This window comes from Chrysemys picta, chromosome 8 (genome assembly GCF_011386835.1).
Source record: "Chrysemys picta bellii isolate R12L10 chromosome 8, ASM1138683v2, whole genome shotgun sequence".
Taxonomy (NCBI): Eukaryota; Metazoa; Chordata; order Testudines; family Emydidae; genus Chrysemys; species Chrysemys picta.
In genome coordinates, this window is record NC_088798.1 from 17,303,469 (window position 1) to 17,329,082 (window position 25,614).

The 25,614-nt window shown below is 41.3% G+C and overlaps 1 protein-coding gene across 2 annotated transcripts in view; it reads left to right on the forward strand.

The window, feature by feature from the left end:
- ATG4C (autophagy related 4C cysteine peptidase) overlaps positions 1-21,933 on the forward strand; it is a 91,659-nt gene extending 69,726 nt beyond the window's left edge. The window contains exon 11 of one of the 2 annotated variants that reach the window (XM_065553961.1): positions 21,629-21,933. In XM_065553961.1, coding sequence (XP_065410033.1) covers positions 21,629-21,661 — 33 coding nt within the window. In that variant the 3' untranslated portion in view covers positions 21,662-21,933. The remainder of the gene's footprint in view (positions 1-21,628) is intronic. The other variant, XM_042851374.2, reaches the window with a different exon arrangement.
- The last annotated feature ends 3,681 nt before the right edge of the window (positions 21,934-25,614 follow it).

Here is a 25,614-nt window from a genome sequence, read left to right on the forward strand (position 1 = left end):
AAGGGGAAGACCTGTGAAGCGTAGGATTGGCTATGTGAATGAGACTGGGACAAACAGCCAGGGGTAGGGAAGATACAGGACTGGGACAGGGACAGGCTGGAAGGGATGGGGGCGGGGCAGGAAGGAGTCAAGCGTGGGGTGGAAGAGTCTGTACCCTAGAATACACTCCCCTTAAGATCCTGGAATGGAACCCAAGTTTCCTGAGTCTCATCATGCCTCTGTGTCAGCAAATATCTGAGAAACCCACTGGCAAAATGTCCCACCCCCTTCCAGCGCTAGTTCACATACAGTGTGACAACCTGCTACTGCTCTCCGTTACTCCATTAGCTCATGTGGCAGCGGGCTGTGATTCTGTAGGTTCCAACCCAGCTGATGACCCATAGGGGTGTTAATCTGATGCCAAATGATGGAATTCCTGTTTTTTCAATTTGCTCTTTTAAAAAGCTAGGAAATTACAGAAGCCTTCAAGGAGGAAATTAAACAAACACCACCTACATTAAAAGAATATTATTACGGTTGCAAAGTCAGGCATGCAATGGACCTATAGAAAACAGCCTCCTTGATTCATCCCTCAAGCAGGTCCATTCTGTGCACCGAATAAGGTCGGAGTCCTGTTGAAAAAATAGTAGGTGATCATGTAAATAAAGACTGTACCATAATTCATAGGCAAAAGGGGACCAAATTCAGGGTGCACAGTCAAAATTAATCCTGTCATTTCTAAGTTCTTGGTGCAACCGTAGTGTTCTTTTCATGTATTTTTTCGTGTGTAATAATATATAATTTCTACACAATATTTTTCATTATAGTATATAAATAGGCACTTATATGAACTGCGTTAATTTTACACGTGAGCATTATTAGTTGGCAAGGCATTGATGATGCTATTATAAACAAATTGTCTCTAATACATACTAGTTTAGTACCGTGATGTTACCTTTTTAATGTCACAGTAGCCCCAATGGTTACAATGACTGTTGTATATTGGCAAGAGTCACTGCAACCCCATCCGTCTGTCTGTGATTTAAAAAAAAAAAAACTTTAAAATCTACCAGAACTGCTGTTTCAGTGCAGGGTATCAGGTCTTAAGTGGCTTGGGGGGACAAGGAGCAGAGATCATCAGGGAAAAATCTTGGCCTTAATTATAGTAAATATTTCCATGATTGGAGACTAGCCTCCAAAGAACATGGTGTCATATTGAAAGTGCCCTAATCACCCGAAAAATCAGAGTGGCAAATCTCTTCTCCCGAAACTCAGAAATGCCACCACTCTTAACACTTTCTGTAACATAGATTAAAGAAGGGATTTACAACAGCTGATAAATCTGTATTAAATGTCCAATCTCCATGGTATCTAGATTATATGAATGGTCACATTATTACTGAGATTGTAAGTAATTTGGGGCATGTCTTCTTTTTGTCTTAGCTGCTATAATAGTAGTAAATAAATAACCATTTATTGAGGGCCATTATTGCATTTGGTGCTCTCTCTGCCAAACATAGGTGAAAACATCCCTGCCCTAAGGGGCTTACAAAATAACACTCAGAGGGGTCATGTCCTTTCTGGCTTCAGTCAAGGATCCTCAGCAGCTCGGGTGGGGGTGTGTGTGTGAGGGGTCGGAGTTTGGGTTGTGTGTCATATAGCCCCAAATTGGACAGACAAGTTTTGCCAGTGACTCCAATAGGAAGAGGACTTGATCCTAAATGGCCAGCTATAATTAGGAATCATTTAAGGACACCTTAGTAGATTCCCAAAAAGCCATAGTCCCACAGTTGAGGAAGATACTGTGCTGGTTAAAAAAAACAAACTGGTTTAGAGAAGAAGTGAAGGAAGCTGTAAAAAATAATATATAACAAATAGAAGAAAGAGGAAGTTGATAGTAAGGAATATAAATCAGAAGTTAGGCATTGCAGAAAACTGATAGGGGAAGCCAAGGGACACAAGGAGCACTCTATGGCTAGCAGAGTTAAGGACAATAAGAAGGAGTTTTAAAAATATATTGGGAACAGAAAGAATCCCGACAATGGTATTGGTCCATTATTAGATGGAAATGGTAAAATTATCAATAATAATGCAGAAAAGGCCAAGGTGTTCAATAAAAATTTCGGTTCTGTATTTGGGGATAACACTCTTTCCAGCCCACTAGTATTTCTGGAGGATGTTAAACAGAAGTGACTAAGGTTAGACAGCACTGGAATGGGTTACCTAGGGAGGTGGTGGAATCTCCTTCCTTAGAGGTTTTTAAGGTCAGGCTTGACAAAGCCCTGGCTGGGATGATTTAGTTGGGAATTGGTCCTGCTTTGAGCAGGGGGTTGGACGAGATGACCTCCTGAGGTCCCTTCCAACCCTGTTATTCTATGACTCTATGATTCCTAAATCATCAGGTCCACATCCAAGAGTTTTAAAAGAGCTGGCTGAGGTGCTCTCTGGACCATTTATGTTGATTTTCAATAAGTGTTGGAGCACTGGGGAAGTTCCAGAAGAATGGAAGAAAGCTAATGTGCCAATTTTTAAAAAGGGGTAAATGGGATGATGGGTAATTACAAGCCTATCAGCCTGGGCAAGATAATGGAGTGGCTGATACAGGACTTGATTAATAATGAAGTAAAGGAGGTAATGCAAATCAACATCGGTTTATGGAAAATAGGGCCTATCAAACTAGATATCTTTTTTTGATGAGATTACAAGTTTGGTCGATAAAGGTAACAGTGTTGATATAATATACTTAGACCTCTGTAAGGCATTTGACTTGGTACCATGTGACATTTTGATTCAAAAACTAGAATGATCTAAAAACTGGCTAACTGATAGGTCTCAAAATATAACTGAAAATAGGGAACCCTCACTGAGTGGGTCTGCTTCCAATGGGTCCTACAGGGATCGGTTCTTGGCTGTAGCTATTTAACATTTTTATCTATGACCTGGAAGAAAACAAAGTCATCACTGATAAAGTTTATACATGATACAAAAATTGGGGGAAGTGGTAAATAATGAAGAAGACAAGCCACTCATTTACAGTGATCTTTATCTAGGGCACAAACAATATGTGTTTTAATACGGCTAAATGTAAATGTGTACATCTGGGAACATATAATATAGGCCATACTTCCAGGACGGGGGATTCTATCTGGGGAAGCAGTGACTCTGAAAAACATTTGGGGATTTTGGTGGATAATCATCTGAATAGAGACAACCTGTGCCTGCTGATATGGGGGAAGAGGGCAGAGTGAGGGCAGCTGGCTTCAGCAGTGTTACTGAGCATGCTCAGTCCGTATAAGCATGCTCATTACAAGCCAAGCAGCAAATCTTGGGGTGGGGTCGGGGGTGGGGGGGAAGGTGACTCTGCATGTCCCCGACCCCCGTCACCTCTGCAGCTGAATATGAGCTTCCAGTGTGATGATATGCCCAAAACAGTTAATGTGATCCAGAGATGCGTAAACGGGAATCTCAAATAGGAGTAAAGAAGTTATTTTACCTCTAGATTTAGCACTGCTGGAATACTGTGTCCAATTCTGGAGCCTACAATTCAAAAAGGATGTTGATGAATTGGAGAGGGTTCAGAGAAGAGCTGCGAGAATGAGTAAAGGATTAGAAAACATGCCTTATAGACTGAAGGAGCTCAATCTGTTTTGTTTAACAAAGAGTAGGTGAACGGATGGCTTGATTACAGTCTTTAAGTAGCTACATGGGGAACACATATTTAATAATAGGCTCTTCAGTCTAACAGAGGAAGATATAACGTGACCCAATGGTTGGAAGTTGAAGCTAGACAAATTCAGAGTGGAAATAAGGTGTAAATTTTTAACGGTGAGCGTAATTAATAATTGGAACAATTTACTAAGGTCATGTTAGATTCTCCATCACTGACAATTTTTAAATCAAATTGGATGTTTTTCTAAACTATATGCTCTAGGAGTTATTTTGGGGGAAGTTCTATGAGTTGCGCTATGCAGGAGGTCAGACTAGATGAGCATAATGGTCCCTTCTGGCTTTAGAATCTATGAATCTAGTCATACATAGATGTACAGAATTGGTTTTAGAGTGAAGTTTCATGTAAGAAATCAGTTTTCTGAGAGATTTGAATGATCAGGATGGATGTTTGGTGCACAAAGTGTGGGATAGAGTTGTGTACATAACGGGTGGCATGGGAGAAGGATACAAAGAGGGTTGGAAGCAGAGCCAGCATAGGGTGGAGTGTAATCACTGGAAGAAGGAGGAGATGAAGGCTACACTGTAGGCAAGGCTTGAGGTGCATAGAGGTGAGGAGGTGAGGATGGGAAACTTAGATGCCTTCAATCCTTTTCTTGTGCCATCTGCTTCCTAGCACAGCCTGAGCTTTTGTTCCATTTGTTATAAATTAAACCCTTCAATGGAAAATATTTTCACTGAAAGTACATTTTGGAAAAGGATGTTAGAAGTTGCAGAAGGGAGAGGAAACCGACTGCCTAAGATGCAGTTGTCCTGCTTCATAGAGAGCCTCCTTCCAGTGCAAAAGGACTGGCTTGTATTTTGCTCACCCAACAGATACCAGAGGGAGAGAAAAGCCCACACAACTGCTGCCTGGCTTCCTACTATGGTTCCCCTCACAGCACTGCTATCTTGGGAATGAGAGGGAAGAAGCAGGGGTCCCAAGTATTTAAAATGAGGCTTTCTTATTAGCCACTTTCAGATCCTGCACACCAAAGATCATTCCTGTCCCGGTTCCCAGTCCTACAATTGGAATAGCGTGGTGGATGCTAGCACCTGTGTGGAACATCACTGACGTCAACATGGATGCGAGAGACTGCCTACACGGATCTGATTGCAGAGTCAGGGCCTAAGGCTCCACAGTATTGGTTGTCAAGGAAGATGCTCTGTGCTCCTTGGTGCATCAGGTTTGTATTGCAACAAAATCCTCTAGGGGCACCCAAATCAACCAGTAGAGCCCACTGGTGATAGCGGCGTAAAGTGCACCTCCCACTTCACCTTCTAGATTTGAAAGAAAAATATTTAAGCTACTGAAATAAAAATATGAGTGATCATTAAAATTTGTGGAGTATGTATTTATTCCCCATAAAAAGTGTGAGTTAGAACTGGACACTGCAAAGCTGCTCCATAAAGAAAATTGCTTCTTCTCTTGACATTCAGCAGTTTCCATGGGGAACTTTTCCTTCAGAACTGGAAAATGCAGCATTTCAACCCATCGCCACCACCCCCCAACCCACAGGGAGCTATGCTTCAGCGGGGATTGTGGTAGGACTGCTGCAGCTCTTCACACTAGGAAGGAAGCTTCAAACACCAGCTGGGAGCTTCCTATAAGAGCTCACGAATCCGTGCATCTCCCGGACAACTTGATCCCATCCCCTTCCAGCCTAACTGTGAACTAAGCTGCTGCTTGCCTGCTCCAACCAGACTCCCCAACTCCAGATGAAACCCAAGTCCTGCACTTCAGTCCATTCCGCGAGACAAAGTGGGTGAAGTAATATATCTTTTTTTGGACCATCTTCTACTGGGGAAAGAGACAAGTTTGCAAGCTACACAGAGCTCTTCTTCAGCTTAAATGACTACACAAGGTGGAAGATCAGGCCTAATGCAGTGTGCATGCAGAGAGATGAGTGGCCTCCTTGAAGGTAATTGGCAATGCCACTTTACAGATCAGCTACCTGTAGCAAGAGGTGTTCAAGTCCGGTTGTTAGGTCTGATTCTCCTCTCACACCAGTGTCGGTCCACTGATATCAGTGGAGTTACTCCTGATTTACATCAGTGTAAGTGAGAGGGGGATCAGTCCCATTTATCTTTTCAAGGTGGATGGATTCCCCCGGTCTTGCCAAATTCTCCTCTGATTTACACCAATGTATTTCTGGATTAACTCCATTGAAATCAATGGATATTTAGTGGTGTGAGTGGAGATAGAATTTGGCCTGAAGAATTCAGGACTTTGGTATTTGTTCCCTGAATTTTTGTGTGGCTAGCTATACTGTAAATGTGTGGATGTCTCATCTTTGAATGTGCTTATGCATACGCTTCCAACAAACACTGTGGCATCTGCTGGCAGCAAAGGAATCATTTATTGTGTGACAGGATACCTGTTTGCTGTGAAAGCGAGACCTATCCCAAGACAAGTTTTACTATTTTTTTCTTTTCAGTACAGCACAGTACACTGCAGTAGCTGGGACCTGGTTAAATGGGATGTCTGCTTTACTGCATCATCTTGCAGAGAAGCCTAATGATAGCAAATGCTAATTACTCCTGCTTAATAGGCACACTTACAAACAAACCGTGTAATAGATACATGCAGTGTTGTTGTAGCTGTGTTGGTCCCAGGATATGAGAGAGACAAGGTGAGTGAGGTAATCTCTTTTACTGGACTAACTTCTGTTGGTGAGAGAGACAAGATTAAGCTCCCAGGCTTGTCTATTGAAAGTGTTGTGCGGATTTCCTTTGAGGATGAGGACTGAGAGGTCAGATATAGAGTGATCGCTTTGTGAGAAGGTTCACCCACAGGTGATGGGGAGCAGGGCCGACGAGGGGAGGGGAAGCCGGTACAAATTACCGGGGCCCGGCGGTCCGGAAGGGGGCCCAGGGCCCAGCTTTCCCGGCTTCCCCCCCCATTGGCCCTGTTTAGCTGGTCCGCCCTTGCTGGGGGGCCTGAAAAAATTTTTTCACCGGGACCTGAACCCACTCTCGGCGGCCCTGATGGGGAGCTTGCTTCTGATGATGACCTTGGAGAGGTTGAGGGGTTGTTTGAAGGTCAGAAGAGGGGGTTCAGGAAAGATTTCTTTCAGGATGGGATCCCAAGGAGTATAGTCTGTAGTTGTTTGCTAATACCCATTATGGATTCTAGTGTGGGGTGGTAGGCGACAACTAGTGATGTGTGGTCTGAGCGGGTTTTATTTCTGTATTGAAGTAGGTTCTCTTGGGGTATTTAGTTGGCCCATTCTATGGTGTGACCTACTTCTCTGGTGGCATGTCCTTGTTTGGTGAAGGTAGTTTTGAGGGTGCTAAGGTGTATATCCCGGACTTTCTCCTTGGAGTATATTCTATGGCATCTGAGTGTCTGGCTGTAGATAACAGATTTCTGGGTGTGTTTGGGTGGTTACTGAATCTATGAAGTTAGGTGTGATGATCGGTGGGTTTCTTGTATGTAGTTGTCTGTAAAGTTTCACTGTTGAAGCTGATTGTGGTGTCCAGGAAGTGGATGCTAGTGTAGGAGTGTTCCAGAGAGGGATTAATGGATGTGTGGTGGTTGTTGAAGTTGTGGTGGAAATCTATGAAGCAGTTTAAGTCATCTATCCAGAGATTTCCAATGAAACCATAGATCAGGACCCACCTACTCAAAGGAGCACTAGACCTGCCAGGTCAACAGATGCAAACCTGCAGACATATCTCCACTGATCAACACCCCCCACAATACCCCTTTCAAGATCCATGGGTCCTACACATGCCTATCACAACCTGTAGTGTACCTCATCCAGTGCACTGAATGCCCCAATAGCAACTATGCGGTTTAAAACCAGACAATCACTACACTCTTGAATGAACTCACACAGAAAAATGATAAAAGAAAAAAACACCCTTTCACCTGTGGTTGAACACTTTTCACAAAGAGAGAGATCACTCTGTATCCTCAATGGAAACCTGCACAACACTTTCAAAAGATGAGCATGGGAGCTTAAATTCATAACTTGCTAAACACTATAAATCATGAACTGAACAGAGACACTGGATGTATGGCTTATTATAACAATCTGTAACCCACTAACAATCCCCCCTCCCAGCTGCGTTTTTCTCCCCTCTGACTTCCTTTCCTTCCTATGACTGGAGGGTGTTAATGGGCCATTTTACCTTGAATGGTCCCTTGAAATATGTGATAACTACTTAGACTAAACAATCTGTTCAGACCTTGCATTTAGCAGTGACACTTTGGCCAGGTCTACAGTACAAAATTACATCAGTAATACACTACATCAGTGATCCACACCCCTGAATGACTTGGTTATACTGACCTAACCCCTGGTGTAGACAGCATTATGTTGATTGGGGGGGGGGGGGCTTCTCCCGTTGAAATAACTACTGCCTCTTACTGAGGTGGATTAACTACGCCGTTGGGAGAAGTTCTCCTGTTGGCATAGTAGTGTCTTCACTGAAGTGCTACAGGGGTGCAGCTGTAGCCATGTAGCTGCTGTGTTTTAAATGTAGACCTGCCCTTGAATTAGTTTCCTGGACCAGAAGAAGACCTCTGTGTAAGCTTGAAAGATTGACTCTCTCACCAACAGAAGTTGGTCCAATAAAAGAGATTACCTCACCCACCTTGTCTCTCATTTAATAGATACACATTTGGCCAGTGCCAAGGAGTTATGTGGTGTTTACCAGCTGTTAAATAAGGTGAACAATAAGAGCTTTATATTTTCAAAGTCCTATACAAATATTTGTGAATTAATACTTACAGCAGTAAGGTGAGATAAAGAAGCAAATGTCACTCGAGATGGGACAACTGAGGAGTTAAGTGACTTAGGTCACAGAGATCATCAGTGGCAGAGATTGGATCCAAATTCCTGGCTCCCAGCCCCAAATTCATCCTACTAGAACATTCTCCCTTTCAGCTCTGAAATTGTGAGCTCCAGTGTGTTAATATAGAATGTCACTAATATTTGATCAGTACAGTAATGTCATTTATAGAGCCATGTCTATTGTATACATGTCTGTATATATACAACCCTTCTTTGGTACAAATAGAAAATCAAAATCCAAAATGGGGAAAAAAACCCAAACCATAAAATGAACCTTAAAATAGCAAAAGCAGAGCTTACTTTTTAGCACCAAGCTACTGTGGTGATTGATGATTTATATATGTACAAATATCTGAGATAACTAGACAGATATTAATCAGGACAGCTATTTAATTGACATGACTATCTAGTGTGGGCCTTGTTCCAATGAAGGGGCACTGTGCATTTTAGTCTTGCTTCATTTCCCCCTCTTTCTGGTTTGCGCACTCTTTAGGGTATAGCGCCAGGACCCTATCAGTTCATGAACCTCAAACACACATAAGTTTATAGAGTTCTGTAATTATACAAATGTGGAACTGCTTTCTAATGAACAAGATTTAATTTGTTTCATTTCACCAAGGAGCTTTTTTGCAAGACATATGGTCCCTGTGGCCATGTTATTTGAGATATAAAATGAATGGGCCTGATTCCAGTCCCAGCTGTAAATCAGGAGTAAGTCCATTGTAATCAATGAATGTACTTAGGCGTAAAATCAGCATGAGGTCAGACTCAGGCCTTGTATATCTAAATGATTCAGTTTCAGTGATCTGCAAGTGTCTTCACTCACTGTTTCAGAGGCATCTGGTGAGTTTTCATGCCCCTAATTCAGTAAGGAATGAGGTTCACAGAAGGTCCCTCAGATACTGGGAAAAGAAGTGTTGGCTAGGGAAAGGAAGGGAAAGTTCCTATCCAAAGCAGTATCTGCCAGCGTATGAGGATATTTTCTAAAATAATGTTGATTTTATAGATTGTCCCAGTTTTGCTTGGTTTTGGGCTGTACACCTCAGAGGTAACTTGCTGCAATTGGCAAAGCCATTCCTAGCTCTCTTGAAAGGCCTGGCAGCAGTAAAACACAAAGGGAAATGATACTTATATATTGATCATTCCCATCTTCCCTAGTCAGCTCACTTCTTAGAGTTGGATTAAACCATAAAATATAGGGCTGGCTATTGCAGAGCAAAAATGGAAGTCTGGGAAAAGCTTCAGATATATTTTGGAAGCCCCGCAAAATTGAATTTTCAGGATTTTCCAGGCCATGGAAACTGGACTTATTTCTTTTATTGATACCAGCCTTTAATGCAAAAGCCACGTAAAATTACATTTAAAGGGTCTTGAATATATTGGGTGGGGGGTATCTGACAGTCTAAATACGATGTAATGTCGGTATTTTGGCACAGCAAAATAGAATGAAATTACTTTTCCTATGATCTTTCCAAAAGTTATTGAAAATGATATGAAATATATTCTGTAGCACAAAAAAGTTTTTTTTTAAATGCAATTTCTTTGGCACTTTATTCATTCGTTATTCCTTCACCCTCTTTCACGTTGCGAAAGCTTCCTATTATGAAACATTCAGTGAAAAAAATGAACAAAAAAAAAGTATACTACTTCTTTAAAATATATTGCAAGAATCCTCATTTCCAGATTTTTATTGCAGCACTAGCTGGTATTCTTGCATGCAGTTTTGTAATTTATTCTGAACATTCCACTTAAACCTTTTTTCAATAGCATGATTTTATTAGAGTCAGCTCACTGGACTTTCCCAAAAAGGTATTTAAGATCAAATAAAACCAGTGCTTGGAAAAATATCATTACAATATGAAAGCAGTTACAAAAACATTAGTACTGCAAAGTTTTATTTCAGATGGCTGAGCCTGCTGTACCCCAGGTTATTGCACTTCTAGTTCCTCCGACACACTCACTGGAAAAATGGGGAAAACTGTCATCTTGGCAGTTTTTACCTATTTCTTGGGAAAAAGTGTCCAATTTAAAGGGAGATGGCCATTTTTTCCATGCGCCGTCATTAATAATAACAGTAAACTGCCTTTCATTCCTGCATTCCTTTCCTAAGCAGCGGAGCATATCTCCCCCCTTTTTCTTTGTCAACTACTAGGTGTCAGTGTTTTCCACGCTTCACCTTTAGTGAATGGAGCTGGGCAGAACAGCCAGGCAGTTGGGCAAATCTGCTGCTGGAAAGATGAAAAAAGATTTGATTATTAAATAAATCACTCCAGTGCAACTTTGCTCCTTGGTGCCTATTTAACTCCCTGTGGCCTTGATTCCACCAACACTTGCTACTCTTTGAGCTCACAGCTGGCAATACGCACTATGCCTGGTAAGTAGTATTTGCAGCACTAGGTCCTATTTTTGCAAACAATTGCTTTTACAGTTCCCAAAATGATAGCAGGATAGACTAGAACGAAGGGCCAAGTCCAACAGTACTGCCACAAGTACTCCTGTTCTATTTTCCTTTTGACTCCAATAGGAAGAGGATCATGCTTTAATTGAGAGTTAGTCAACAGCCTGCACTTCTCTTATTTCCCTAACTCTGGGCCTAGAACTTTCACAGTAGACTTAAGGTTGCTTTGGCAGATCCAAGAAGCCGGAAAGTGCTGCCAAATTCAAATCTCCCATTTGACTTCACAGCCAGGCAGCTAGGGCAAATATTTTTCTTTTTCAATTGTTACCTTCATCTCCTTTCATCAAAACCATAATAATTGACAGCTAGCACTGGTTTACTTGGAATTCAAGCTGAAGTTTGTGTGATATTTGTGATTTTCGAACAACAGAATTTAAAGGAGATCATTTCCAGGTGTACCTGCTTGTTTTCATTGAAAAATGGATTGTCATTAGCAATAAAATGTAATAAGCTAAAGGGATGGTTTAATTGTTACATCATCAGATGTCATTTCTTTTATATTTCTATTATATCTTTTTTAGAGGTCGTTATTTCAACAGAGATGCAGGTTTTTCCTTTGTACTTTTCCAGGTAAAAAAATTTTTTTTTCTCAAGCAAGATATGTATCAAAGCAGCAGCAACACACTGAAGTTTGAAGATTAGGCTTTATATGCGGACTTTTAAATCCTCTTTTAAAATTGCAAGTTACTGTTCATATTACTTTTCTAAGTAGAAATATGCTTAAAAAGTAAAGTCTTTATTGCTTCTTAAAAGGCGTAGTACTCTGTGATAAATTCTCATATTTTGACTGTTAATATGTTTGAATGAAAATTATTTATACATTTTGGTGAGGTTGAATGGTTTTCATTTGATTGCTGCCTCTGGAAATGAAAGCAGAGTAGCAGGAAATTTACATGTCATGCTGTGATGTATATCCAGATTATGAGATGATTGTGCAGCAGATGAACACCAAGTAAAATCATTTGCATCAAACTGTGACAACTGCAATTCCTGACAAGGCCTCTTAGTTTTTTGGGCTATTATCATTGTACAAGAATATAATCTATTGACAGCAGGGCTGTTTAATACATTTAAAGGCAGACAGTGGAAGAAATCGTAACTGTTTTCATTCGCCACTGCACAAGGGTGCAGATCAAAAGTGAATTATATTTAAAAATATGCATGTATGATGATAAGATGCATGACATTCATCAACCTGTTTAGTCATGGTTAAGCTGAGATGGTGAAGATCCAATATTACTGCCATATGTGGTCTGAAATAGAGACATGAGACTGAAAATTATATTATTGCCCAGTAGAAGTGAACAAACAGGGGAAGACATTCTCTCTTAATCTTTCCTCTGCCTGTCTAAGGGCTAAAATCTGCCCTTTTGTAGTTATATGCAAATATTGTGTCTCTGACTTTAGCAAAGCACATGTAGATGTTCTAAATTAATTGGCATTTATTCCCTTTTGTGTAACAAAATGTGCTGCTGTTTATATCCATAATGAGAATATAAACAATAAAGTTAGCTTTTGTAGGGCTCGATGCAAAGACTTCAATGGCTTTTGGATCAAGCCACTTTACACACATTCATGAATTAAACCTCTCAGGGTAGGTAGCTCTTTAAATGAATCTGGATTAAATTAAGACATTAAAAATGAGATTTAAAGAGCAAATTATTTAAAGAAATGCATTCACAAACCCCTGCAATCGCCTTTGAGATTCTGGGTAATTTCCGATTCATTTGCATGGTTTTCATTTGTTTATCCCACAAGTCTGAAAGAAGCTGGTATCAGGGCCACAATCATGGAAGCAAAGCTTGCTGGTGACACCGTGCTATTCTGCGCATGCCTAGAATGCTAGTCATGACACTGGCTGTGCTAGCGCTAGCCATGTCCGCACACACGCTTCTATCTAGCCAACCTCCCTAGCTGTAGAAGAGCACATACTGAGCTAGTGCTGTGTTGTCAGCCGTTAAAGCTCTGTTACCTCCCAGGGGGTCTGGATCTGGCAGAGATACGTTTTTAAAGTTCAATTATTTTTTAAAATTCCGCCAACGAAAAGGAGTGACAGGGACTGGAGCTGGGGGGAGGCTGGTGAGAAGAGTGTGTGTGAAAGGGTCCACCCTTGCCAAACTGGACATGGGGAGGCACTTGGTGTTGGGTGCTCCAATAGAAGTTTAGTAATTTGGGATCAGAACCCCGAGGAGGAATATAAAGTAACAGAAAAGGTGTAATTAACCGATCGAAAGCTACAGCTGAGCCACAAAACAGTCACACGTGTATAGTAGCAGAATAAGGCTCATAGCTTCTGTCAACTGTAGTCACTAGGGGATGATACAATCACACCCGCTTGCTAAGGTCTGACACTACAGTGGTATAAAGACAGTTGAGGAGCATAGAGAGAGACAACCAGGCAAACATAGTGTATCAATTTACCTTATAGGTGAGTCTCTACGTGCTCGCATATTCTCCGGCTCCAAGCATTCAAAACTGTGACTGAATCATGAGATTGGCTTAAAAATCACAAGGTTTTTAAAATAATATACGTTAGGGGTTTTCTTTATTGCATTCTGTGTTTTGAGCTTTTAGGATTTGTGTTTTTAAGCTTTTCTCTGCAATTGTGAGGGCTAGAAACTCACTATTTTTTTAAGTGTAAGTGAAGATTCCCATGTAAATGCATGCCTCCTGGAGCTGGAACTTTAATGAAAAGCAAAAAAATTGGAAAAGCTGGCAACAGTGTAAACTTGTGATAATCAATCCACAAGATACCTTCAGTGACTGGAGGTCCAAAATGCCTTAGTCTTAGACTAAGCAAATGCTAGGAGCTCCTGAATTTTGATCTAGCTCTGTCGTTGATTTGGTGTGTGGTGATGGACCAGTCTTTTAACGTCAGTTTCCCCATTGGTAAAATGGGGTAATAATCTTTCCCTACCTCCCAGGGCTGTTGTGAGTGTTGTCTAATGTTTATGAAGGATTTTGAAATATGATGTAAGTGCAGAGTATTATCACTGCAGCCGTCTCAATCTAGATTCACATTGTTTCCAGTCTTTCTGGCTTACACTGTGTAAAGTCATAATGTTTCTGTGCATCTTGATGTGACACTGAAAGCAGTAAAAATGATGATTTCTTTAAAATAAATTTGTTAGTGTTTTTGCAATAGAGCCAACCACTGAAACAATATGAAGTTTTATCTTTAGGATCAGACATAAAACCAAGATCTGCTTGTAACTACTTCAAGAAATACCTGCAGCCCTCTTTGGAAAAGCAGGGATGATTGTCCCTGTGTCTAGGCCCAATTCCAGTGTCACCCACAGCCAGGGTGTTTACTCAAATTCCCGCTTCATTTTCAAGTCGACATGGTATTCTTCTTCTCTGTGTACTGTTGTTGTCTGATGCTAAACAGCTGCCATATTCCATCCCCAAAGTGGCTGCATTTCCGAGGTTGATATTGTGATATCTCTGTATAGTTATTGGTTTGCAAAGTGCTTTTGTTAGGATTTTGTGGAATCCTGCAATAAATGTGTGGTAAATCAGACCTTCAACTTACTGGGGAACATTACAATCCATTTCCATAGTGATGATGTGTTTGTTTATCTGTGGAGAACATGTGGGGGAAGGAGTGGGTTAGAACTAACTGGAGTCTGTTTCCTTCAAAATTTCAAGCTCAGCTCCCCCTTCTGAGACTCCTTCTCCCAGCCCTATCCTACTGAGCATGCCATCACCTCCATGTGCCACATTCTCTTCCTACTATCAAACAATATTTTTTCCATACTTACACTTTGTTGCTGCCCACACCTGCCTTTCTCTGTTCGGGGCTGGTGACTTTGCTGTGTAGAATAGCTAGTTCCCATGACATAGTTACCTAAGCATTTCAGCAAAGATGGCATTGTGACAAGGTGTTCACCCCACACTAGCCTAGGCAGGGTTAATGAGGTTGAGAAGGGGCCAGTTAAGTGGATAGGCCACATCTGAGGTTGCCTAAGTAACTCCTGATTGATGATGGAGCCCAGCTGAGAAGGAACAGGCCGGGCTAGTATAAAGCCAGGAAGTTGGCAGCAGAAAAGGGCTGCAGCATAGATGCCAGCAGCCACTTTCTGGGCATTAGAGGGGGAAGGAAGGAAACCCAGGGGGAGAGTAGAAACTCTAGGGATCCAGGCCCTGGGGGAAGGGTGGTGGAGTGGGAACCTCAGAGAGGCGGAGTAGGAAAAGGCTCAGGGAAACGACAGCAAGGTGGGATGTTTTAGACCTTGGCTATTGATTAGAGGGTCCCTGAGCTGGAACCTGCAATAAAGGCGGGCCCTGGTTCCTCTACCAGTCACCGGGGAAGTGGCACAGTCTGGGCAGTGAATGGGAAGGCTGCCTGAGACAGTTTGTATGGGGACACTTTGATATTCCGGAAGAGGGAAAACACACAGTGATCTGGCCGGAGGGCCAAGCCACGCAGAGGGAGCACCCTGAGTGACAGAGAGAAAGAGGCAGCAGGGCGTGTGAATGAGTAACAGAAGGGAGGGTCGGACCTGGAAGGACCTAATCTCCAGAGCAGCCAGGAGCAGGTGTCCTAGTGGTGAGGGAACCCCATGACAGGCATATATATCCTATTACCATTACAATGTCTGCCTAGGTGAATATCTGTGATTAACAAGCTGTGAAAGCTTAGCATTGCCTTATAGATACACAATGTCACTTGAGAGTCCTGAGACTTATGGTTCAGGGGCAGTGTGCACGTGTGTGGGTGCATCCACCTGATTTCACTAGCAATAACTGATTTTTTTGGTGACCAAGAGTCAGCTCTAATGGGTCAGAAGAACAGCAGCCAGCGTCTATGGCCGGTCATGGGAAGCCCTCTAGAAAGAGAGAGAAAAGTAGAGCATCATTGTACATTTCAATGAGATCATATTCATGGACAGCCATGGATTCCCCTTTATAGCATAGATATTTTCCCCCTCCCCTTTCTAGCGTTAGAAAGAGGATACCCAAATATCACCACTTTACTGACAGATATCAGCAGGCCCTCTATTGGTTTGGCATAAGCTGAAGGTAGCTGAAAAACCCTTTGTGTAAGAACATTTCCTTTTCATACATTGTGCTCCTGCACATAAACTGTGTTACTTTATTTTGACATTGGAGAGGTTGCTGGGTTTGGTAAGCTAGCTAAATCTGAACCATTTGGGGGCCTTTCAAATGTCAGCGCACTGCTAATACGAAATCAAATCTGTTTTTATTAGGTACTCCTGATTCACTGGAGAAAACCCACAGATTAAAAAGTTATCAAGTTTATGATGTCGTCCTTTTTGGAGCTGCAAAGCAGCTGTTGCTGCATTAACAGCTCTGAGCATGATGAACATTTTGGGAGAAGGGGTAATTTTTAAATAAAGAAGAATGCAACTATTGAGGAAGAAAATCTGGTCACTAACTTTATTTGACACATGTAATAGACTGTCAGAGTTTTTTGGGGACTGCACGGTGCAAAGTAAAACGAAGCTGGTAATAAGCAAGTTGGCATTTATTCTTTATGTAGGAATATTTGTTCCTCAAAGTCAGGCTATGTGGAATATTAGCATTTGAATAAATTATTCAACACTTTCTAGAGAATGCAAGGGGAAAAAATCTTTTCAGCATTATAACATGACAATCTACAGGGTAGTAGAAAAAGAAGGCTGTCATTTTTTCTTCAATTACAAAAGGCAAATATTTATTATTTATAAGTATTCGCCTTGTATAGGCTTAAATGTTATTTATGAACCTGTTGCATAGTGATTTTCAATGTAACTCATTATTTTTAGCCTTAGGGTGTTGTAAAGGAGCATGGATATATTTAATGACACTTTGCTAGTCAGCGCAATTACACTGTAATCATTATGTAAAATGTGCTATTAATTAAACCAATTTCTAGTTAGAACATTCTTTTCTGCAGGGCTTAATCTTAATCTCTGGCAATCTTTCTCTCTGTTTTTCACTCATTAATTATATGATTACTTTTAAAGTTACATATGATAAAATGTTTTTATCTTTAAACTTCGTATGGTCAATTACTTGTATTTCTCAGGCCATTTGCCTGTAAATGCCGAAGAGGTTTCTCTCTACCAAGATGGAAGAAAAAAAAAAAAAAAGAAGAAGATGAAAAACATTATTTGGGTGTCAACAGTTTGATCACTGACATTGTTTCTGATATTTTTGTGATCCCCAGCTGAATTAAATTTCTGATTCAAAAATTACAAAGTCCCCTCCTCACATTTTGATTTTTTTAAAAAAATCTTTTTTCCCAAAAAGGCCTTCTAAAAGTTTCTATTCATTTGTACACTTATGCAAAGATCCAATATTTTGTCCAATTGCATTTACATTTTATGTTTGTATTTTATTAAAAGAAACACATTGCCCTTTCTGATAAGGAGTTGAGATAAACACTAAATAAATAATACCCATTTCAAAGGCACTATGATATTTTCCAGATCATAATTAATATCATGAGCAGTTAAATTTGAAATACATATATTTTAAATTACTGTTACATCTTAAAATAGAAGAAAAAAATCTTTATATTTTCTAGGTTGAAGATCTCTCGTCATCCTAGCTCTGCTCTATAGTGACCCCTTGTGGAGAAAGAAAGAAAAAAGGGGGAAGAAGTGCTTTCAAATATATGCATGCTATGTGGAGATTCAAAATATTTTAGCTATAAATGGGCAAGAACAGGGCAGTTTTGTTCTTGCAAATCTCTTGGTCAGAGACTTTCATTTAGTCAAACCAGGAATGGTTGGGGTCCAGATACCATTTAATCTGAAACCCCAAATTTCTTGTAGGTTTAGATAGATGGTTCCAATTTTGGTTCCATCCACCGCCCGCCAAGCTCTTCAACCTGGTTGAATGGTCACTCTCAGGTCACTTTCTGAAGAACAATAAGGGGTCTGTTTTTAAATACTGGGCTGCTTTGTCATTCAACTGGCTACATGAAATAGTTGTTCCTGCTTAAAACACAGAAATTGCAACTCAAAAAGCAAATTAGGAGCTAAAACTCACTTAGAGTGGTATAAATCAGGAATAATTCCACTAAAATCAATGGTGTGAGGGGAGTCAAGGCCCGCACAGTTTATATTCTCCCTTATCTCGCTCCATTCTGCTAAGGTTGTCACCTGCAACAGCAAACAAAAAGCAGATGGCCAAGAATCACATAACCATCAATCTAAAACACCCACTGAATCCACCATGTAATCTAGCTAATAGTTGTTACCATTCTATGAAGCACCCAGCAGAACCTCAGGGCCCTGCTCCCAAATGACTAACATCCTGTGTACACCAGTTTTAATTAAAGACATCAAAAGCTGTGAGAAAAGCGATCCAGCATCAGTTTCAAAAGCTCTGCAGGCTGGAGCAGAACCAGTTCAGTACAAGCTACTTATTCCTTGAAAGCAGCAGTAGGTGAGGATGCAATAAACTCCCCACAATCCTGTAGTATTTGCAGATGAAGATAAAATGATTTAAAATAAGGTTTCTCTTAAAGTACATTTTGTTTACATGGGAAAAGATAATCTAGGCAGCAAGCCTAGGGCCTGATCCTGTGAGGTGCTGAGCACTCTAAATGGCCTCTCCTTTGGGTTTTGTCCTGCTGAAGTCAATAGGAACAGGGCCAGACTTTTAAAGGTATCTAGATGCCTAAAGATGCTGGCTAGTGGGATTTTCAAAAGCACTGAGATGCTTATCTCAATGGGAGATAGGTACCTAGGCACTTTTCATTCCATCAGGTTCCTATCTGCATCTTCGGTGCTTTAAAAATTTGCCCTTTAGAGTTTGCAGTGATGGAAGCTGAAGAATATAGTGGGTGGAGAGAAAGACCTCAGTGGGAGCTGAGAATACTCAGCTCTGTGTCTTCCAAGAGCGGGTCCCAAGTGTTGACCTGTTCTGGTGTAATGTGCGTGCATCTCAGAAGGCTCAATAGCCAGTCAGATTGTTCTTGTTATCTATGCTCTTTTATAAATGTCTTATAATCCAAGGTCTCTCCGACCTTGATGGGGCTACTGGAGAAATCTTTATGTAAAGACGAAATGTCTTTGAATAATTTCTCCAATACATTAAGCACAAACATTCATTTCTTCAGCATTAGATGTGTGTCTCTTTTCCCCCCATCTACTTATTTCATGAACAAATATATCTATTCTGGACAGTACAAGCAAAACCCCTTGCTGTGTTTTTGAATTATTGATGGGTTGTAGACAGCATTTTGTCCCAGTTATATCTTTGTGTGGTGGCCACTCCAGTGGTTTATTGGAATTGATAATCTTCTACACCAGGAATTCCATCATTTGGTAAACAAAATTGATTGGCCTCATCTTGGTGTGTAAAGGCCCATGTGACATCTTCCCATCCCCAGAAGCAGCAGCCCAGTTGACAAGGCTGTGGAGGCAATAATATGTTAGGGTCAGAAATGATGAAACGCCATACTTTCCTTTTAATGAAAACTACCAATTTCTGTACATTAGACACTAAAGCAGCTTGCCTGTCCACTGGTAAGTACAACGTACAATGAACGCACAAGAATTTCACAGCAGCTTTACATTAAGGATTTAGCAAGCCTTACCCCGCAGCAAAACTGCCACTTTATCCTGAGTAAGGGCTGCAGGATCAGGCTTTCTCGGGAAGTCAATGGCAAAATTCCCACTGATGCTAATGAGAGGAGGATCAGGCCCTCTGTGTTTCAAAAGCAAGGGATGTCCTCATTTAGGTGGAAAATTCATGCTCATGGCAAATGTGGTCAACCCCTCTGTATGAATTGCTCCTCCATCACCATCATACTGTACAGAAAAGCTGTTGGAGATGGGTGTTGCATTGGAAGTTTAGTATTCAAGGATAAAGTCCTGAGACCAATTCTCCCCCCTCCTGCCCTTGTTTATTAATCCTCTTAGGGCAAGACACTCCTGGTCTCTGTCTGGCACTTTACACATACCTAAAAAAAAAATTAAAAACAAAGAAAATAAAAATCTATTTATTGAGTGTTTCATGACATGGTTAGCATCCTCAGATACATTTCCTTCCATGAGCCTAACATTTCACAGGAGGAGAGCTAGCAACATTATGCCACATTTTCTGGTGCCCCTGAGTTGATTTTTCAGTTCTTCTCCCACTCACTGATTCTAGAATCAGTTGAGTCCCTGGAACAAGTTAGAGCAGTCCCAAGGCTGTTCTAACTTATGCTGTCTGGAACAGCCCTCCTAGAGACCACTTCACTGGCTCAGTATTGCTGGAGCATTATAGCCACATCCCCTCCTGCCACTGGCCTGTCCCAACACACCCCGTATACCAGCAGTTGACAAAGATATGGCTATGCTTCCTTTACAACACTCAAGGATCCCCTACCTGATAGGAATACCCAGATGCCCCTTTAAGGCAATTTTCTACCTTCTCAGTGCTGCCGGAGATGAGCAAAGCAGATATAAAGGGAAGGGGGAGGAAAGGGCAGGTATTTGGTCCAATATTTCCTTATATCTATTTAACTACAATGTACAAAAGACACCCATAATATCAAGGCTGTAAATTCACTGATGCTCTTTGGAATTAAAAACAAAGGAAATAACCAGTGTGGCTTTGGGTCTCGGTGCACGATCCCCTGCCAGCCTCCCTGGTCCAAATCTACTCAGCCCAATCTCATCTCACACACAGGGGGAAAAAAATGGGTAGGAAAAGATGAGGCAGTGACTTCAGCTGGGATGTTACTTTTCATTTCATCTGCCCTGTTGTCTCTTTGCGCTTGGGGGTGGGGGAAAAACAGAATTTCCTCATAGCCAGTTATCTTTCCTTTTTTTCTTTTATTTTTAGGTTTGCCCTTTCCCACATGAGCCCAGCACACATATTCAGGCTCACAGGGAGGAGTGAACTCACTGATCCGGCATCAGGTCGCTTGCCAAGTATCCCCCGGCGAACAGTTCGCCGTGGCTCTATTTTTAATATACATTGCTGACCCTAATGATGGTCTATTGAGATGAGGGCAAGGAATGTCTGATCAAGTGGAGATTAATTTTTTACTGTGCTGTCTGGAAATGCATGAAAATGCACTCCTTTTTCTATTTAGACTTTCAGGATGCTTTGATTGATTGACTAGTTTACAAATGAAGGTGATAAAATTAGGTTGAAGACCACATACATTTCTTAAAATGAGGCTGGCTGGTCGTGGAGACAATGAGGTTTGGACAGATTGTATTGCTGGTTTAGGCAATCTTCTGAACATGTCAAGATTTATAGACCTGTACTGTAATGTTACAATTGCAGCTCACTGATATAGGTTTCTTTTCAAATTCTTTCCCATTTTATTTGAAAAAGGCCATTAGAGAGTTATAGACTATTGAAAAAGCTTTTTCTTTGCTAACCCTTAATAAACTCTTCCAAACAAGGACTACTGCATTTTTATATTAAATTTAGATCAAAATCTATAAAACTTGCTGTCCCAGGTTTGGATAATTTGATTATTATTATCTAAATGGATTTATAGTTCATATTGTTTCGCAGTAACTTACATAGTAAATAAAATGTAAGTTAAGGTTTGTACAAGATCTGAAGACACACAGGATTTTTCACTTTTTAGCTGGATTTCCTAGTTTTTGCAACCCATGATGAGAAATTATAAAAACAAAATACTCAAAGTGCCACTGAAATTAATGTTGCATTGAGCTAGAAACAAATGACTATTAACATTTCCTTTGTCTCATTGTAACAGAAATATCCACAGAAGCCATGGGATTTTTTTTAATAAAACAGACAAGATTTACCAAACAAACGAAAACAGAAGACAATGGGATTCATGCAAAATTAAAAACCTTTATGACATTAAAAATCATTACATGAGAAGAGGAATAGATAAGACATCAAAGTTCTTTATGAATTAATAATCAATTCTATTTTATACATTTTTGCCATCAGAATAATGTTATCGAATAACTTTGCATGTACTGAAGTACTTGATAAGGGCTCTGCAGAAGCTGAAATGAAGTTGTTTGTGGATCTCTTCCACCTGAAACGCCTCTGAGATGTGGCTGATTTGTGTGTCTAAAGATCACAAGGACTTGGAATGGAGTTGTGGCAGGCTTAAGTTGTGCCCTTCCCCACATAATCATCTAGGCGCAGGTCTTCTGACACCAGTGAACTCCACAAATACTAACAACTCAGAGCCATAGCTGATCCTTCTGAGGAAAAACCCATGAGAAAGGGACAAAAGACACTCCCTTTCCATGTCCCCATTCAAACAGATGCCCCCACTCTGTCTCTCTTCCACCAGTGAAAGCAGAGGGGACTCTCATTGGAAGCGACTTCCGTTTTCACTCTGTGACACCTTTCACCCGCAAAGATTCCAAAGCTCTCAATAAACTTTACATTCAAGAATCTTTGCAGCCACAAAGCATGTGTCCACCGACTTTGTGGGTATAACTGGCCTCTGATGTCGGACGGGCAACATTTGGTGGGACCACACACTTTCATGCAAAATAGTTGCATTTGTGCCACAACTGAGTGCATGTACACATCAAGCTGGTAATAGCGCTGTGGTTATAAATGTGATGAGTTACCTGATAAACCCAGGGGTGTGTGTGAACATTCTGAGGGTGCAGTTTTAGAGGCCACTTTGGAAAATTTGGCCCTTTATTCAATCTGAACTTCAAGGATGAGTTCCTCACTCCCACTGTGGCCTCTATACGCTGGGTAAAAGGGCTGGGGTGGCATGAAGAGGCTCTAGTATTTTTGAATTTGGCTGGGGGAGGATTTCCCCTAGCACAGGCACTGGAGAAGACAACCATAAAGTCTCCTTCTGAGTACACCTTCACAAGCCCTGTTGTAGGAGGCATGCTGAGGATGGGGTGAGGCAGAAGGAGTATGTTGAGGTTGGAGCTTTGACACGCAGCTCTGTGGAGATTCCAAGCAGCACTGTGACCCACAGGACAGCCATGGGAGGCTGCCATAACTTAGACAGGCCCTCTGTTTGTCTAAATTATTCTGGGGGGCTTCTCCAGCCCAGGATCATGAGAGGCAAACGTTATTTAAAGGGACATCAAACCCATCTCCCTAGGCTGCAAAAAACGTGTCCCTCTTAGAGGCACTATATAGAATCTCATCCAAGTGCTTCTTTGAGTTCGGATTCTACCTCCATTGCTCACATTGAGTAGAACTTTGCTCCTCAGGTCAATGGGACTCCTCATTTCTCCATCTCTCCAGTACAGACCAAGAGGCAGTAATCCAAGTTAACAGTTAGTTTACATGTCCCTTCAAGTGGAATGTCGCTTTCATCAGAGATTGCAGGCTTCAGACCAGTGATACCTACCTTGATGCTGATTCCATCCTTAGAAAAACACAAACACTCACCCATGTTTAAGAAGTTGAAGACGGGCAGAAAGTCAACAACCATACTAACCAAACTAAGGAAGAATCTGCCTTTCCCAAGCAAGAAGGTATAGGAGTTCATGTATATAGGCAGCAGCCTCCATGCTCACCAGCCAAGTACAGAGGTGGGTGAACAAAGAAGTGTTAAGAACAGTTTATGTGACAGTGTATGATGCTGTCTAAAGGGGAAGGTGATTGTCTACCCTTATATCATCATCACTTTTATAAAAGTGTGATAAATCTTGTACAAAGTATGCCTTGTGAGGTATCATTGGAAAAGTTATAATCTGCTGAGTATTATGATCTTGTTATAATGTGTGTATTGACACTGTGTGTGGGGTTATGAAATTTTGCTATGTTTGTAACTCAAGCATGTTGTGAGTCTGAGAAGTGCCCACAAGTTAGCTCTTTAGGAATAACAAAAGCACTGTAAAGAGCGGGCCTCTGCATGTCATCCCAAAGACACCTCAGACACATATGCAGGAGGTGTCAGCAAAATTTGCAATTCATGTAAAGGACTAATGGCAAAGTATATCCACCATAGAACTGCCTGACCCATGACACAGCCAAGATTTTTCCCGCAAAAAGGGTCAAGATATATAGAGGGAGAACAAAAGCCCCTGGCCACCTCTTTCTTACCCCTTCTCTGGAATGGTGAATTCTAACTAATGATGGGGAATTTTCAAACAAAAGGACTGAGATCCCCAAAACTATTTGGGCAACCCAGAGAGACTTATAGAAAATAGCAGATTTAACATCTCTGCTATCATTTTGGACAACATACTTTGATCCAACTCTAATTCTATTTGCTTTGACCTTTTAGTAACTCTCATTCCTTTTTCTTAGTTAATAAATCTTTAGTTAATTTACTAAAGGATTGGCCACAGTGTTATCTTTGGTGTAAGGTCCTGAGCATCCATTGACTTCGGTAAGTGACTGGCCCCCTGGGACTGGAAGAACCTAATGTGTGGTGATTTTTGGTTTTAATAACCTTTCATCATGGATGTCCTGTTTGTCTGGGTAGTAATATAGACTGGAGTGTCTAAGAGGACTGTCTGTGGCTGCACGTCAAACTAGTGCAGCAATCCAGGAGCACACATTTGTTGCTGGTTTGGTTAAGTCTAATTATAGAATATACCACTGGTGTGGGAGTGTCTACCCAGTTTTTTGACAAACTTACCTGAGATTGGTCCTCTCAGCTGTCACCCTTACCAGGCATGGTGACAAATTGGTGTATGCTTCTGCAAACATAGTGGATGGTAAGCTTTTGATCCTCAGTTTTCAGGTGTAGTAGAAAGAGAGCCTGAAACATGTGCCTTTGTATCAGAGGCTTGGTATGAGGCTTGAGGCCTGGGCTAAAATAGTGGTCAAAGCTTTGCTGATATAAAGCAAAGTTAAGTTGTAAGCGAGAGGCAGGCCCTGCTCACAGAATCTGGCAAGACAAGGGCAGGTATTGCAGAAATATACATTCCTAAGTCGTGCTAGGCACTCACGCAAACACATTCCAAATCATGGTACCAGAACATCTCGACACCAAACACATTCCCCAAAGATACAGGAACACGCTGACCCTTCCTAAAGATAAGATGTTTTAACTAAACCAACAGGTACAAGGTAATGGGTGGGGGTTAGCTAAGTCAGAAGGTGGCACCTAGTTACGTCAGAGGGGCAATACGTAACTTGTTCGTATCAAGGTGTAATGAGGTATCTCAGAGGGAGTGTCTCTGTCTGACTAGGGAGAAACAGAAAGTCCCGCTGTTCACTGAGCTGGTCCATTGTTATGGGTATACACTTTATTAGTGATCCGGTAGAATCTGCGGGATACTAGTACTGTGGCCTCGTTGACAATAAACCTGGCTGGGTGCCTTCATACCTTAATGGATCTTGTGGTCATTGGGCGATTCATTCGAGGTCTGCTGTGCCAGCTAGCTGTGCAGAGCTGGAGTGGCCAAACATCTAACCACATCAGGTAGAAAATTGCTAGGAGAGGAATGATGAGATGCGTGTCTAGAAGGTGCACAATGCCAAAATATTATTCATCTAATGTTCAGACAATGACAACATCTGGGTCAGCAGCCAAGATCTGCAACCTTCTATGTCAGTGGTGGTTGCTAGATAGTCCACCTGTCCTTATTTTCCAAGGACAGTCCCTACCTTGGGGTATGTTATCCATGGTGCATGGGCTAGTGGTGTTTAATTCTCATTTTTCAGCCTGTTAGAGTTTGGTGGTTTTGATTATGCCATGGGATTGTTGCGTAAAAAGCTTACATATAGATAAACCAAACACATTCTGATTGGCTATCAAGCTAATCTCTTCACTCTGGAGGCAGAAGT